Genomic DNA, 14,256 nt, shown 5'->3' on the forward strand with positions numbered 1-14,256 from the left:
TTGGCTGGCGATAGGTACACCTGGAAGAGACTAAAACCTAGGCTCTTCCTATATATCCCGCCTGGGAGCTTAAGGAATGGGGGTGTGATGGGACTTGCCTCTGGCATCAAATGTGAATGTAGCCACTCCCCACGTGCCACCCTCACACACACCAGACACCCCACTCAGGGAACTTCTGGGCACTCTCCCCTGGCCAATCCTCTTTCATGAGGCAGGTCTCGTGGTTGGAATTCCTGACCCATGAAGTGGGAAGAAGAGGCTGCCGGGTCTGGTTTTTCTGTGCTGCTAGCCCCAGCCTGATATGCCATCCCTGGCTAGCACAGCTGTTTTCTGCCTCCCAGCAGTGCTGGGGAGATGGGGTTGAGAAATGGTCTACTCAGGCCAATGCAAGCAAAGAAAAGAGCACAAGTGTATAGCGTTCACTCAGCCTATCCCCCTTCTATGGCACTGAAGGGAGGAGGCGACAGGCCTTCCCCGGTTTTACATTGGTTTCTCAGAGTCCTTACCAACTCCCCTCTTGCTTCTGCGGCGTCTTTAGGGTACTATTCAGAGGAAGGTGCCAGCCCTTTAAGTACATTATCATCTTGTCACTTTCTGCTTTAATTTTACATTTCATTAAAAATTACGTGAAATGTAAAACTCAGTTCTTCAGTTGCACTCGCCAGATTTCAGGTACTCAATAATAGTCACATATGGTGCAGACAATAAAAAAGTTTTCCATCATCACAGAATGTTCTATTGGACAAGGCTGACCTAGATCCTTAGAAGGAAGGGAAATGCATTCCTGCTTCTGACCTGGCTGGCCCCTTGCTCCCCACGCAGATCAGAGCACCATCCGTGTCCTGCATCTGGCCCCCTAGACTTTCTGCTTTACGGAAACAGTCTGGGTTTCCACCCCCAGCGCCTGGGGTGGTACAATAAGTATTTGTGGAAATAATGGACCCTCGGTCAGTTTTTGCTAAATGTTGAAGCCCAAAAGGAAAGCTGGGTGGCAGAAATAACCCCTGCGTGTTCTCTTTTATCTCACCTTCCTACCCACTTCTGCGCCCTCCGCCCCCTACCCCCCTACCTCCCACCCCACCTCGGCAAGACCCCAAACTGTGCAGGACTCTGCTCCAGGTCTCCAAACGATGTTATCTAGTGAGGGGATAATTGTCTGTCTTCCCAACCTCGGCTGCCCAGCGCCTGCACCTAGTAGGTGCGCAGTAAGTATGTGTGGGATGGACGAATAAATGAATGAATGAATGACTCTCTGTTTCCCCGCGTCTGCGCAGGGACTTCGGGAGGAGCCACCCTTGGAGGGCTGGGGAGAAAGCCCTCTTCCTCCCACCCGGGCCCGCGATGCGGGCTGCGCCCAGGGGCGCGTGCACACAGAGGCCCCGCCCGGGGGCCCGGGGGTCCGGCTGGGCTCGGCCCTCGGGGGCGTGTCCTCTGTGCCGGGGCGCCACCGCCCCGAGAGGCGGGCAAGCGGGTGCGCCCGGGCCGCGGCGGCCGCAGAGGGCGGGCGGCGGCCAGCATGGAGCGCGAGCTGGAGGCGCTGGCGGCCCGGCTCGCGCGCCCGGCCGAGCCGCCCTTCCAGGCGTTGGTGGAAGCGGCGGGGGGCCGCGGGCAGGTGCTGCTGGTGGGCGAGCTGTGGGAGCGCGAACAGAGCCGCGCGCTGCTGCGGGACTTCGCACGGGCGGTGTTCCCGCCGGAGCCAGGCGCGGGCAAGCCGGGCGGCGCGGCGGCAGAGGGCGCGGGGCCCGGGGCGGCGCGCGGGGCGCAGAGGGCGGCGAGGGCGGCTGGGGCGGCGAGGGCGGCTGGGGCAGCGGGGGCGGCGGCGGCGGCGGCGCGCGCCATCCGCTCGCCGCTGGTCTTCGTGCTGTGCCGCGCGTCGTCGCTGGCCGCCCGGGAGCCGCGGCGCCGCCTGCGGGAGATGCTGCGGGACGTGCGCGGCCGGCGGCGGGCCGGGGCGGCGCTGGTCGGGGTGCTGGTGGCCGAGGCCGGGCCAGAGGACGCGGTGGCGCCGGGGCTGCGGCTGCTGGAGGCGCTGTTGCGCGCCGTGTTCGGCCGCCAGGCGGGGGGGCCCGTGCAGGCGGCCGCCTACTGCCCCGGCCTCCCGGCCTCCTGCTTGGCCGTCCAGGCGGCCGCCTGCAGGGCCCTGCAAGCCGCCGGAGCCGGGCAACCAGGTGAGACTGCGCGGGGCCCGGCTGGGCGCGGGCGGGCGGTGGCTCGGGCACGTCCCCCAAGTTGGACCCCTTTGGCCATTCCCTTATTGAGCACCGAGGTAAACTGAGGCTCAGAGCAGGGAGGTGCCTAGAGCCAGGCCTCGCAGCTAGCGGAGAGCGGGCCGTGCGTAGCGGATCGAGTCTGTCCCGGAAGGGTCCGGAGTGCACAGGAGATGCCTAGGGGGCGTGGGAAAGCTGAGGGGCCGAGTAGAAGGCAGAGGGAGTGGGTAGAGAGAAGGGATGAATCGGGCAAGGCCGAGATCTAGGAGTTATGGGGTGGGTGGGGGTGGGGAGAGAAGAGGAGTGGGGAAGGAAATGGGAAAGCCTTGGGATGGGAAAGTTTCAAGGGGGTGGATGGGTGCTAAGGAGATTGACGGTGCCAGAAGCTAAATTCTAGGGCGCTGCGCAGCTAGAGATGCGTCGGGAGCTCTAGGAGGGGCGGAGGGGCATCTCCAGCGCGGTGGAGGCTCGTCCTGGAAGCCCTGCCTGGTTTTAGGAAGAGGGCAAGGAATGGGTGCTCGGGACTTGAAGTGTGGGGAGGTGAGAGGGACTAAGAGTACATTTTCTATTGATTTCTGGCCACCCACCAAGGCTGTGCACCCAACTGCTGTGTCCCTCAGCCTCCCCCAGGTCTGCTGAGGCCACCTTTTCCCTCCACATTCTCCTGAAAGGTGGAAGGGATTTAAGGGTCTTTTCCCAGCCCCCGTGACTGCTGCCATCAGCAGAAGGGTCAGGATCTCCTTCCTCCTGGAACGCAAGGCTTTCCAGGAACTCTCCAGTGTTCTAGGATGAAAATATGCACATTAAGAGTAGCTGCATCTGGCTATCGCAAGGACCAAAAACCAAACACAGCATGTTCTCACTCGTAGGTGGGAATTGAATAATGAGAACACATGGACACAGGAAGGGGAACATCACACACCGGGGACTGTTGTGGCGTGGGGGGAGGGAGGAGGGATAGCATTAGGAGATATACCTAATGCTAAATGACGAGTTAATGGATGCAGCACACTAACATGGCATATGTATACATATGTAACAAACCTGCACGTTGTGCACATGTACCCTAAAACTTAAAGTATAAAAAAAAAAAAAAAAAAAAAAGAGTAGCTGCATCTGGCAAACCCGGGAGATCTTTGCACTCTCCAGCTCCCAGCTTTCTCTCCCTGCCCAGCTGGGCAGACCTTCAAGCCCTCCAGCCCCTTCTTCTTAAGTAGATAATGAAGAAAGTGGCTGTATTGTGTGTCTCCTGGAGTACTGGCGTTGGTTGGGGGGCGGGGGGTCCCAGCAAGGAGACCTGGTACCTGTGATGCTGCCAATGTCACATTCACCTGCCAGCCTGGCCTGCCTGGGCGAGCGCGCCTGCCCTAACCCTCCTCCCTCAGGGTGCAATCCATTTTTTTTATTGAGGCTGTGATTGTTCTGATTTTTGTTTCAACCCCTTTGCTGACCAGGCCTCCAAGAGAAAGAAGGGAATTCACACACATTTTCTATACCCTAATGAGTGCATGCTTTTTTTTTTTTTTTTTAGATGAAGTCTCTCTTTGTTGCCCAGGCTGGAGTGGCAGTGGTGCGATCTCAACTCACTGCAACCTCTGCCTCCAGAGTTCAAGCGATTCTTCCATCTCAGCCTCCCAAGTAGCTAGGACTACAGGCGCCTGCCACCACACCCAGCTAATTTTTGTTTTTTTAGTAGAGACGGAGTTTCGCCATATTGACCAGGCTAGTCTCGAACTCCTGACCTCAAGTGATCCACCCACTTTGGCCTCCCAAAGTGCTGGGATTACAGGCATGAACTACCACGCCCTGTCCCTCCTAAGCTTTTTGTAGACACATTGCTGTTGCCTGAGCCTGAAGAGCCTTTTCTCCTCCCTTCTCCTCACCTGGCCAATCCCATTTGTGCATTCAGAACTGGACTTCCTCCTCCAGGAAGGCTCCCTTGACCTTCCCTGCTCCCACTTGCAAGTTCACTGGCGAAATCCCAGAACCCTTTATCCCTTTGCTCTCTGAGCTCTTACCACATGATTTCGTTCCCTTGTGAACATGATTTTGTTCCCTTGTGGGTTTAAACACCATCTGCAGTCCCATTTCCTGATACCCTGCCTGGCATGCAGACAGAGTGAATGAATCCTCCCTTCCTTTTAAATAAACACTAATACTTTTGAGATTTTAACACTTTGCAAGGGAATTGTTCTCTATGTTAAGCGCTTTCCTACTTTTATAAAAACATACTGAACAAAATTAAACCTCTCACAAATGACTAAAGGTCATGAGTGGAATTATAACTTATAGCCCACTGATTTCTTTGCAGCTTTTGCAGTGGGCAGAACTATTATCCTCACACCAAATGGATTCATGTCACTAAGATTTCGCTAGTGGTTGGATCTGTTTTTTTAAAGTTTTCCGATTTCTTTCCTCACCGTCTGATGATAATTCTTATTCTAGGTTGCTTGCCTTTTGGCAGTGCCCTTTTACCCAGTTTGTGGTACCTAATCCAGCTGCCTTTGGGTTGAAAAACTAAGGATACAGTCTCTTTACCTTTGGGTGCAGGTTAAGAGTAAATTGGTCCTGAATAAAGATTATGAACAAGGATTTTCCTTGTTTTGGTTGCCTGAAGTCTTTAAAAAATAAATAAATAAATAAAATAAACAACCTAGTTCCTGTTGACTTTATAGATTACTAAAAAATGTATCTATTCCTGCCAAGAAATAGTTTAAACTAAAATCAGAGGGAACGTGCAGCTCTTTGAGTATTTTGTTTGGTGCTATGTAATTGTAATTAATTTCATGTCATTTTCATTGCTTTAGTTTCCTCAACATGGTACCTACATCACAGGGCTTTTGTAAGAATTAAATGAGGTAACATAGATAAAGTAAAGCAATCATTTTTAAAGTTCGTTTTTAAAGTACAAAAACCCACCCACTTTTGCAAATCAGACTCTGTGTTTTTAATCAGACAGTTGAAACTAGGGCAGTTGACAGTTGGGGCGCTTGATTTGCTAAACGAAATCTCTCAGTCTTGTGAAGTGGGAACCATGTGACCCTCTGACTCAGGTTTTGTGTTCTTCCTAGTGGAAGGAGCCTTGGAGAGGCCAGGCCTCCCCGGACTGCTAGCATGCTTTTCCTGGGGTCCCTGGAGCCGGAGGAAGAACCAGGATGTTGCTGCCTGCAGAAGCTCAGCTCAGGGTGAGTGCTCCCTGACCTCCTGCATCCTGAGGGCCAGGTGCATGGAATTATGGGAGTGGTCACATGAACCTGGGGACCTTAGGGACAGAGTGAACCAACATCTATGGAGTGCTTGCCATGTGCCAGGTGTGGGGATGAGCAATGTGAGGTGCCCATATGCCAGGCAGTGGGCACATGGGCTCGGTCAGGCTGGGCTCTTTCCCCAGGAGTCTCCACCTAATGAAGGCAGTATGGGGAGGGCTGTAACGAAGGTGTCTCCAGGTGCATGGTGGGGTGCATGGGACCAAACACAGCAAGTCTCCCTGGAGGGTCCAGGGAGTATCCTAGAGCAAGTGACATTTGATCCGGGGATGGAGGGATTTTCATAGGCAGAAATGGGAAGTTTTGGAAAAGGAGCACTGAGCTAAGGAGTGACAGCATGATGTCATGCTCAGAAAAGGGACCACCTTCGAGAAGCCCCGGGAGTGAGGTGCAGAAGGAAACCAGTGAGGGCCAAGGCTGAAGGGAAGAGTTTGGACCAAATCAGGGTCCCAGATGTGCAGCCTTCAGGAGTAGTGTGCCATGAGCGATTTCTGAGCAGAGAGATTGGGGTGTGTTTAGAGAGGTGGACTCTAGGAGAGGGAGACACCTCAGCAGAGCCCACCTAGGAGGAGGCTGTCGTGTCCCAGGAGGGATAACAGGCGGCCTGGGCCCAACCTGGGCAGTGGGAATGGAGGGGAGAAAACTCACCTGGGAGCCACTCCTAGGTGGAATCATCAGGCCACTAAATGGAAATGAGGGAGAAGGGGAAGGGGAAGACACCCCTCCATGTCAATGCTGATGTTAGAGAGATAGGAAGCACACTGATCCCCCCCTATCCACATGAGATGCTTTAAGACACCTGTGGATGCCTAAAACCATGGGTAGCACCAAGCCCTACGTATACGCTGTGTTTTTTACTGTACATACATACCTATGATAAAGCTTAATTTATAAACTAGGCACAATTAAGACATTTAACAATATATAACAAAAGTTACGTGAATGAGGTATCTCTCTGAAAATATCTTATTGGACTGTACCGCAGGTAACTGAAACTGCGGATAGTGACGCCATGGATGGGGGTGGCTACAGTACTCGGAAGCATGGTGTAGCCTGCTGAATGCACACAGCCCCATCCCAAAGTGCACTGAGAAGTATAGCTTTGTTACAGAAACAATGGATGGTGGTTCAAAATTAACTTTCATTGTGTCTCTTATTTAAGAAAGAAAACCATTAGTTGATGTGTCAGTCTTCATTGCTGCATAAGAAATGATCGCAAGTAGGTTGGGCATGGTGACTCATGCCTGTAATCCCAGCACTTTGGGAGGCCAAGGTGGGCAGATGACCTGAGGTCAGGAGTTCAAGCCCAGCCTGACCAACATGGTGAAACTCTATCTCTACTAAAAATACAAAATTAGCCGGGTGTGGTGGCACATGCCTGTAATCCCAGCTACTTGGGAGGCTGAGGCAGAAGAACTGCTTGGACCCCGGAGGTGGAGGTTGCAGTGAGCCAAGGTTGTGCCATTGCACTCCAGCCTAGGCAACAAGAGTGAAACTCCGTCTCAAAATAAATAAATAAATAAATAATCGCAAGCTTAGCAGCTTCAAAGGCATTGATTAGGTCCCTGACTTCTTGCTGGCTGTCAGCTGGGGCTGCTCTCAGCTCCAAGAGGCCCCTGCCGTTCCTTGCTCTCACAAGCCCTCTCACAAGAGATCCTCCTTCAACCAGCAGGAGAACCCCGCTCTCCAGTCTGCTAGGAGGGAGTCCACATAACCTAAGGAGTCAAGGGAGTCACTAGCCATTGCATTTGTCAGAGAGACACCCTACTCCCCAGAGTGACTAAGCTATCACATTCACAGAGCCCATCCAGACTCAAGGAAGGGCTTTATAAGGGGCCAGAATCTTGGGGGCTGACTTAGAATTCTGCCTATCATGTTTGAAAACTCAAAAAAAAGTACAAAAAAAAAAGAAAGAAAACAAATGTGAAACATCATTCACTTAATTCCATCATTCAGAGATAACTACAATTATATTTTGGGGTACGCCATTCTATTTACCTATCTCTCCTTGTGCTCTTTAAAATTTAATAAACTCACTTCTATATCATCTTCAAAATGCAGCAGATATTTAAAATGTTTAATTGCAAAAATGCTAACTTCAACCTCTCCACCATCATTTTGGATATACTTGGAAACTAAAGGAGAAAAGATGAAGCAACAGAATCATTAACCATTTTACATAAATCTTGGATAATTTCTCTCTCTGTGGTATGTACAAATCTCATATAGAAGTGAATGTATTAAAATGCAAATGGCATTTATGGACTATGTACACACATTGATAGCATATGATAAATATAGGATATTATAATTACATGCATTTATACAATCATGAGTTGCTTAATGACAGGGATATACATTCTGAAAAATACATCTTTAGAGGATTTTTGTTGTGTGAACACGATAGAGTGTACTTAGAAACCTGGATGGTATAACCTACTACATGCCTATGCTATGCGGCATAGCCTATCGTTCCTAGGCTACAAACCTGTACAGCAGGTTACTGTCCTGAATATTGTGGGCAACTGTAACACAATGGTAAGTAGCTGTGTGTCTCAACATACCTAAACATAGTAAAGGTGCAGTAAAAATATGCTATAAAAGATCAAAAAATGGTACATCTGCATAGGACACTTACCATGAATGAAGCTTTCAAGGCTGGAAGTTGCTCTGGGTGAGTCAGCGAGTGAGTGGTGAGTGAATGGGAAGACCTAGGACATTGCTGTGCACTACTGTCGACTATATAAACGCAGTACACTTAGGCTACACTACATTTATTTTAAAATATTTCTTTCTTCAATAATAAATTAACCTTAGCTTACTGTAACTTTTTTACTTTATAAGCTTTTTGATTTTTTGGCCAGGCATGATGGCGCATGCCTGTAGACCCTGCTACTCCAGAGGCTGAGGCAGGAGGATGGCTCGGGCCCAAGAGTTCAAGGCTACAGTGATCCGTACTCCTGCCATTGCACTGCAGCCTGCACACCATAGTGAGACTCTGTCTCAAAACAAACAAACAGACAAACAAAAACCACCTTTTTAAATTATTAAAAGCTTTTTGATTCTTTTGTAGTAATACTTGGCTTAAAACACAAAATATTGTAGAAATGTACAAAAATATTTTCTTTCTTTATATCCTTATTCAGTAGGCTTTTTCCTATTTTAATTTTTTTTTTTTTTTTTTTTTTTTGCTAAAAACTAAGACACAAACATGCGCCTTAGCCTACACCTACACACAAGGTCAGGATCATCAGTATCACTGTCTTCTGCTTCCACATCTTGTCCCACTGGAAGGTCTTCAGGGACAATAACACACATGGAGCTGTCACCTCCTGTGATAAACAATGCCTTCTTCTGGATACCTCTTGAAGGGCTTGCCTGAGGCAGTTTTACAATTAACTATATATATATATATAAACTTTATATACGTGTGCGTATATATTTCTTTATATATATATATATATACACACACACACATATATAAGTAGAGGGAGTACACTCTAAAATAATGTTAAAACATATAGTAGGCCGAGGCTGGCAGATCACCTGAAGTCGGGAGTTCCAGACCAGCCTGGCCCACGTGCTGAAACCCCATCTCTACTAAAAACACAAAAATTAGCCAGGGCATGGTGGCACATGCCTGTAATCTCAGCTACTCGGGAGGCTGAGGCAGGAGAACTGCTTGAACCTGGGAGGCGGAGGTTGCAGTGGGCAGAGATTTCGCCAGTGCACTCCAGCCTGAGCAACAGAGCAAGACTCCATCTCAAAAAATAATAATTTTATATATATAGAGAGAGAGAGACAGTACAGTAACATAGTCATTTCTTATTATTATCAAGTATTGTCTACTGTATATAATTGTATGTGCTAGACTTTTATATGACTGGCAGCGAGTTAGGTTGTTTCCACCAGCATTGCCACAAACATGTGAGTAATGCATTGCACTGCAACATCAGGACAACTACAAGGTTACTAGGTGACAGGAATTTTTTAGCTGTGTTTCAATCTTTTTTTTTTTTTTTTTTTTTTTGAGACAGAGTCTAGCTCTGTCACCCAGGCTGCACTGTGCAGTGGCACGTCTTGGCTCACTGCAAGCCCCACCTCCCAGGTTCACGCCATTCTCCTGCCTCAGCCTCCCAGGTAGCTGGGACTACAGGCTCCCGCCACCACGCCCAGCTAATTTTTTGTATTTTTAGTAGAGACGGGGTTTCACCATGTTAGCCAGGATGGTCTCGATCTCCTGACCTCGTGATCTGTCCGCCTTGACCTCCCAAAGTGCTGGGATTACAGGCGTGAGCCATGGCGCCCGGCCAGCTGTGTTTCAGTCTTATGGGACCACTCTCTTATTAAGGTTCGTAATTGACCAAAATGTCATTATGTTGCACGTGACTGTACTTACTGTTTTGGAATCTGCTTTCTTCATCAATAACATACTATAACTGCCTTCCACAGCAATAATTATATGGCAACAACATATTTTCTTTTTTGAGGTAATTCTAAATTAACATGCAGTGGCAAGAAATCATACAGAAATCCCAGCACTTTGAGAGGCTGAGGCAGGGGGATAGCTTGAGCTCAGGAGTTCAAGACCAGCATGAGTGACATAGTGAGACCCTGTCTCAAAAAACAAAAAAGGAGCTCACCCAGAGAGATCCTGTGTATACTTTGCCCAGTTTCCCCCAATGGTAACATTTTGCAAAACTATAGTGCAATAGCACAAACGGGATATTGACACTGACGTAATCCACAGATCTTATTCGGATTTCCCCAATTTTACTTCTATGCAGTGTGTGTGTGTGTGTGTGTGTGTGTGTGTGTGTGTGTGTGTGTGTGTGTGTGTTTAGGTCTGTGGAATTTTATATGTTGTCTTTAATACCTGAATCCCATTACATGTGTGAGCCATAGTTCACTCAACCAGTCCCATTGTTGGACATGGAATCAGGACACTTTCAACTGCAAGTAAAGATACCATGACACACACAAGCACAAGCAGTAAGAGAAATCATTATCTCACCTAAAAGACAGTCCAGAGATGGAGTCGGCTTCAGAGTTGGTTGATTCAGGGGCTCAGGGACCCCACCAAGCACCCAGGTTTGCTCTTTCTCTCTGTTGGGCCATCTTCAGTGTCAGTTTCATCCTTAGGCTGGTAGCAAGATAGCTCCAGCAGTTCCACTAATTATTCCTAATTATTTTCTTAGGATAAAATCCTAGAAGTGAAATTTGTGGGTCAAAGGGTGTGTACATTGTTAAGGTTTTTGATATGTATTTTGTTTTGTTTTTTAAGTAGGTATTTGCTGGGGACAACTTTCTCCTTTTCCTTCCTAGATAACTCACTCACAACCTTTCTCTTCTGATTCAGTGATTTCTTCTCCTGTGTTCCAGAAGACTTCCAGGAACCTGAGGAGGAGCTGGCACTAACAGCCATATTTCCCAATGGAGACTGTGATGACCTTGGAAGGGGGTCAAAAGCCTGTGATGGAGTCGTACACACTCCTGCTGAGCCCACCGGAGACTCAAGATGAAGGCTGGACCCTTGCGCTGTCCCTGGCTCTAACCTACAGACTGGGGCCTGGCTCCGTCTTACTGGCCCCCAGGTCTCCATGGAGACTGCAGAAACCCCCGCCTGCTGGAGGCCTGCCACACTCACAGTTACCAGCTAGACAGTGGGGCTTACTAAGACAAGCAGGACCTAAAACAGTGTCTCCCCTGGGAACCTACTCCCCACCCAGCATTTGCTAAGCCTGATCACAGGGAGGTTATTTTGTCTGTCTGTCTCGGTTTCTCTGAGCCACTGAGACGGATGGCTCTCCGCTTTGAGGCTCTGCAGAGCTGTGGCACCCCATGGTGTGTCTGCAGTGTTCTGGGCACATGCATGGGCACCCATCGTTGAGAGTGCAGCTGGGAAGAACTCTGAACCAGAAGTCATCAGAGCTGAGGCATGGCCTTGAACATGTCACTCAGTCTCTGGGGCTTCTGTTTCACAAATGCATGAGGGGGCCACCAGCCCAGTGGCTTTAAACCAGGGGCAGGTTGTCCCTCCAGGCAGCATTGGAAATGTGTGTGTGTTGAGGGGGTCACAGTGACTGTGGGGGCACCCCTGGCATCTAGTGGGCATCCCACAATGTGCAGAACAGTCTCTGACAGCAAAGAATCGGTCCATTCAATGCCAACTGTAGTACCTTTGAGACATTCTGGCTGCCAATGCCTTCTCCCTGTCAGAGTCCCCCAGAGCAGAGAGGGTCAGGCTTCCGTGGACCTTGGCTCCCAGAGAAAGCAAAAATAAAGACTACACTGTTGCCTTGGGGGCTTGTCGGGCCAGGGCCAAGACGGTCTGCGTGCTGCAGGGCCAGGACAGAAATAGCCACACATGCCGGTGAGAACAAAGAGCCTCTTTCTTTCTCATGTTGACATCGACTTTCTGTGCCAAGTCCTTTGGGTATAAGGATGCTAGGGAATTCCTATAGGCACCAAACAGAAGGAAAGCTAGGGGCTTGGACTACTGGGTATAGGACTTGCTCTAGCTCTCAGGTCCTAGCCCAAGCTCAATGCAAACACAGCCCCTCCGGGCTCTCTGTTTCTGTGAGGTTCTGGAATCCCTTCCTCTGTGTCCGTGAGTCTGACAGAATCGATGATGTTCCCTTAGAGCCGGGAAATCCATGTGTTTATTCACAGAGGGAACTCACCATTACCTCCCTTGTCTTCTTTGCCTGCCTTGGAGAAATCCAGAGTCTTCGGAATGGCAAAGGCAGCTCCTGGATTTCCCTGGAGGGGAGGCACTAGCTGAGGGAAGTAGCTCCCTTCATTCATGATGCACAGTTTACGCAGCAGACACACAACTGTGCCTACTATTTGCTCAGTGCCCTGCAAGGTGCTGCCTAACTTTGATTTGTTATTTCAGCTCTCTCCAGGATAGTGCCAAATGGTGCAACGGGAAACCTGTTTTGCTTGTGGGCTCTAGATCACCGGCTCCAGAACTCCCGGCTGCTAGGGTAGCCCCTACCCCCAGCCCCTTGCTCCTGGACAGCAGTGGGTCTCACCTTTAGCCTCTGCCCCCAGTTCTGGTCTGACCCAACAGAGGGGCTCTATGATATTAAGAAGGGGCCCTTCCTGCTCTGTGCCTCAACCTATTCTCCATAATAGGGAGTCTAATCCTATTCCTTCCCTGCCTGATGAGGATGGTGTGAGGATGAGGAGGACGGCATCTCATTTGGGGTTTTTTGGCAGTGGGCCTCATTTTAATCCTTCAGGGCTGCCTGCCAGTAGATCCATCCAGCTGCTTCCTTGTAGCCAAGAATGAGTTCAATGAATTGTGATTCACTGATTTTATTGATTTTGTTTTAAAACAGGGAGACTGGTATTTTTGAAGCTGCTATCATTTTCTATTTCTTTATTAATTTCTTTGTAATCATCTTATTAAAGTTTTCGTATTTAGTGGGAGAGGGAGCTTTGTTTAAGTTTGGAATTTGCCTAGGGCAGAAGTTATAAGGCTTCATAACCTTTTGTATGTATTGCCAATATTTGAAACTTGGGAGATTACGTATAAAAAATACCTAGTTTTCTGGGTGGAGGATGGGGCATGCTGTCATCTCAAGTCTGCTGCGGCTCACCCCCACCACCTTTACCCCCTCCCCCGCCCTTCCCATCCCCCACTGCACTTCACTCATGTAAGACGTCTGCCCGGTGCTGGTCCAGGCGGGCATGTGAGTTTGTAGCCTCTGCTCCAAAGGATGGTTTACACATTATTTTTTCATTACCTTCAGTATTCCTGTGAATGGTTCAAGAGAGAAAGTCTTCATTTACTAGGATTTGGGTTCTGCCTCCCAAGTGACAATACAGGGCTGAGATCCCTCTCAGCTTCTTTGAGATGTGGCCACCATAAGCATCATCGTTGTAGGGACAGTCTCATTGCTGTCTTCTAGCAGACAGAAGAGTTAGGTGCCAGAAAGGACAATCTTGATGGTGGGTCCCCTCCCTGAAGGACTTTAAGAAGGCATAAAGGGGTTGGGGTGGAGGGTGGCGTATGAAGGAGGAGGCCCTTGATTAGGTCAGTGGTCCCTGGGAGCCATCGGCGAGAGGCCTCCAGCCGGGTGACAGTCTGGGCTCTCGGGTACTAATCTTTCTAATATGGCAGTGGTTGTGGCACTTCTGACTTGAATTGATAATTCTCATATCTAATAAAACCAAGAAGTACCTCGTTGATATCTTATAGAAAACAAAATGGATCTTCTTCATTCTCCTAAGGGGCTCCTTGCAGAGAGACCCTGGAGAGCAGGGAAGCTTGGCAAATGGTGGAAATCTGTGGCCTGAAAGCCTCCCAGCCTCTGCCCTGGGTGACATCTCCCCTGCCGTACCAGCTGGGATTAAAAAACCTGTAGCGAGAAAGCATAAGTATATATTTAAAAAATGATTTTTAAATTTTTATAGAGACAGGGTCTCACTATGTTGCTCGGGCTGGTTTCAAACTCCTGGGCTCAAGTGATCCTCCCACCTCGGCCTCCCAAAGTGTTGAGGTGACAGGCATGAGCCAATGGCCAGATTTTTGAAAAGACAGCATTCAGCTCAGGATACAATGGTGTGTGTGTGAGCATGTGAGCACGCACATGCATGTTTAACCAGAGCTAAAATAACCTTAACTGAGTCTCAGAGAATCCTTTCTACTATTTGGGTCACACTTTTTCTCCTCTCCTAGTGTTTGTCTCCAAACCTTAGTGCACAAGAGTCCCTGGGTTGTCAAACCCAAAACTTAAGGCAACTCTGCAAAGGGGCCAGGAGCTGAGGCCCCA

At 49.3% G+C, this 14,256-nt stretch overlaps 1 protein-coding gene across 1 annotated transcript; it reads left to right on the forward strand.

The window, feature by feature from the left end:
• The first annotated feature begins 1,301 nt into the window (after window positions 1-1,301).
• On the forward strand, window positions 1,302-12,910 carry C13H2orf72 (chromosome 13 C2orf72 homolog). Its single transcript, XM_034955350.3, has 3 exons — window positions 1,302-2,168; window positions 5,279-5,392; window positions 10,856-12,910. The coding sequence occupies exons 1-3, from the start codon at window positions 1,517-1,519 to the stop codon at window positions 10,993-10,995; spliced, it is 906 nt and encodes a 301-aa protein (XP_034811241.2). The 5' UTR covers window positions 1,302-1,516; the 3' UTR covers window positions 10,996-12,910.
• The last annotated feature ends 1,346 nt before the right edge of the window (window positions 12,911-14,256 follow it).

Source organism: Pan paniscus, chromosome 13 (assembly GCF_029289425.2).
Source record: "Pan paniscus chromosome 13, NHGRI_mPanPan1-v2.0_pri, whole genome shotgun sequence".
NCBI classification, from domain to species: domain Eukaryota; kingdom Metazoa; phylum Chordata; class Mammalia; order Primates; family Hominidae; genus Pan; species Pan paniscus.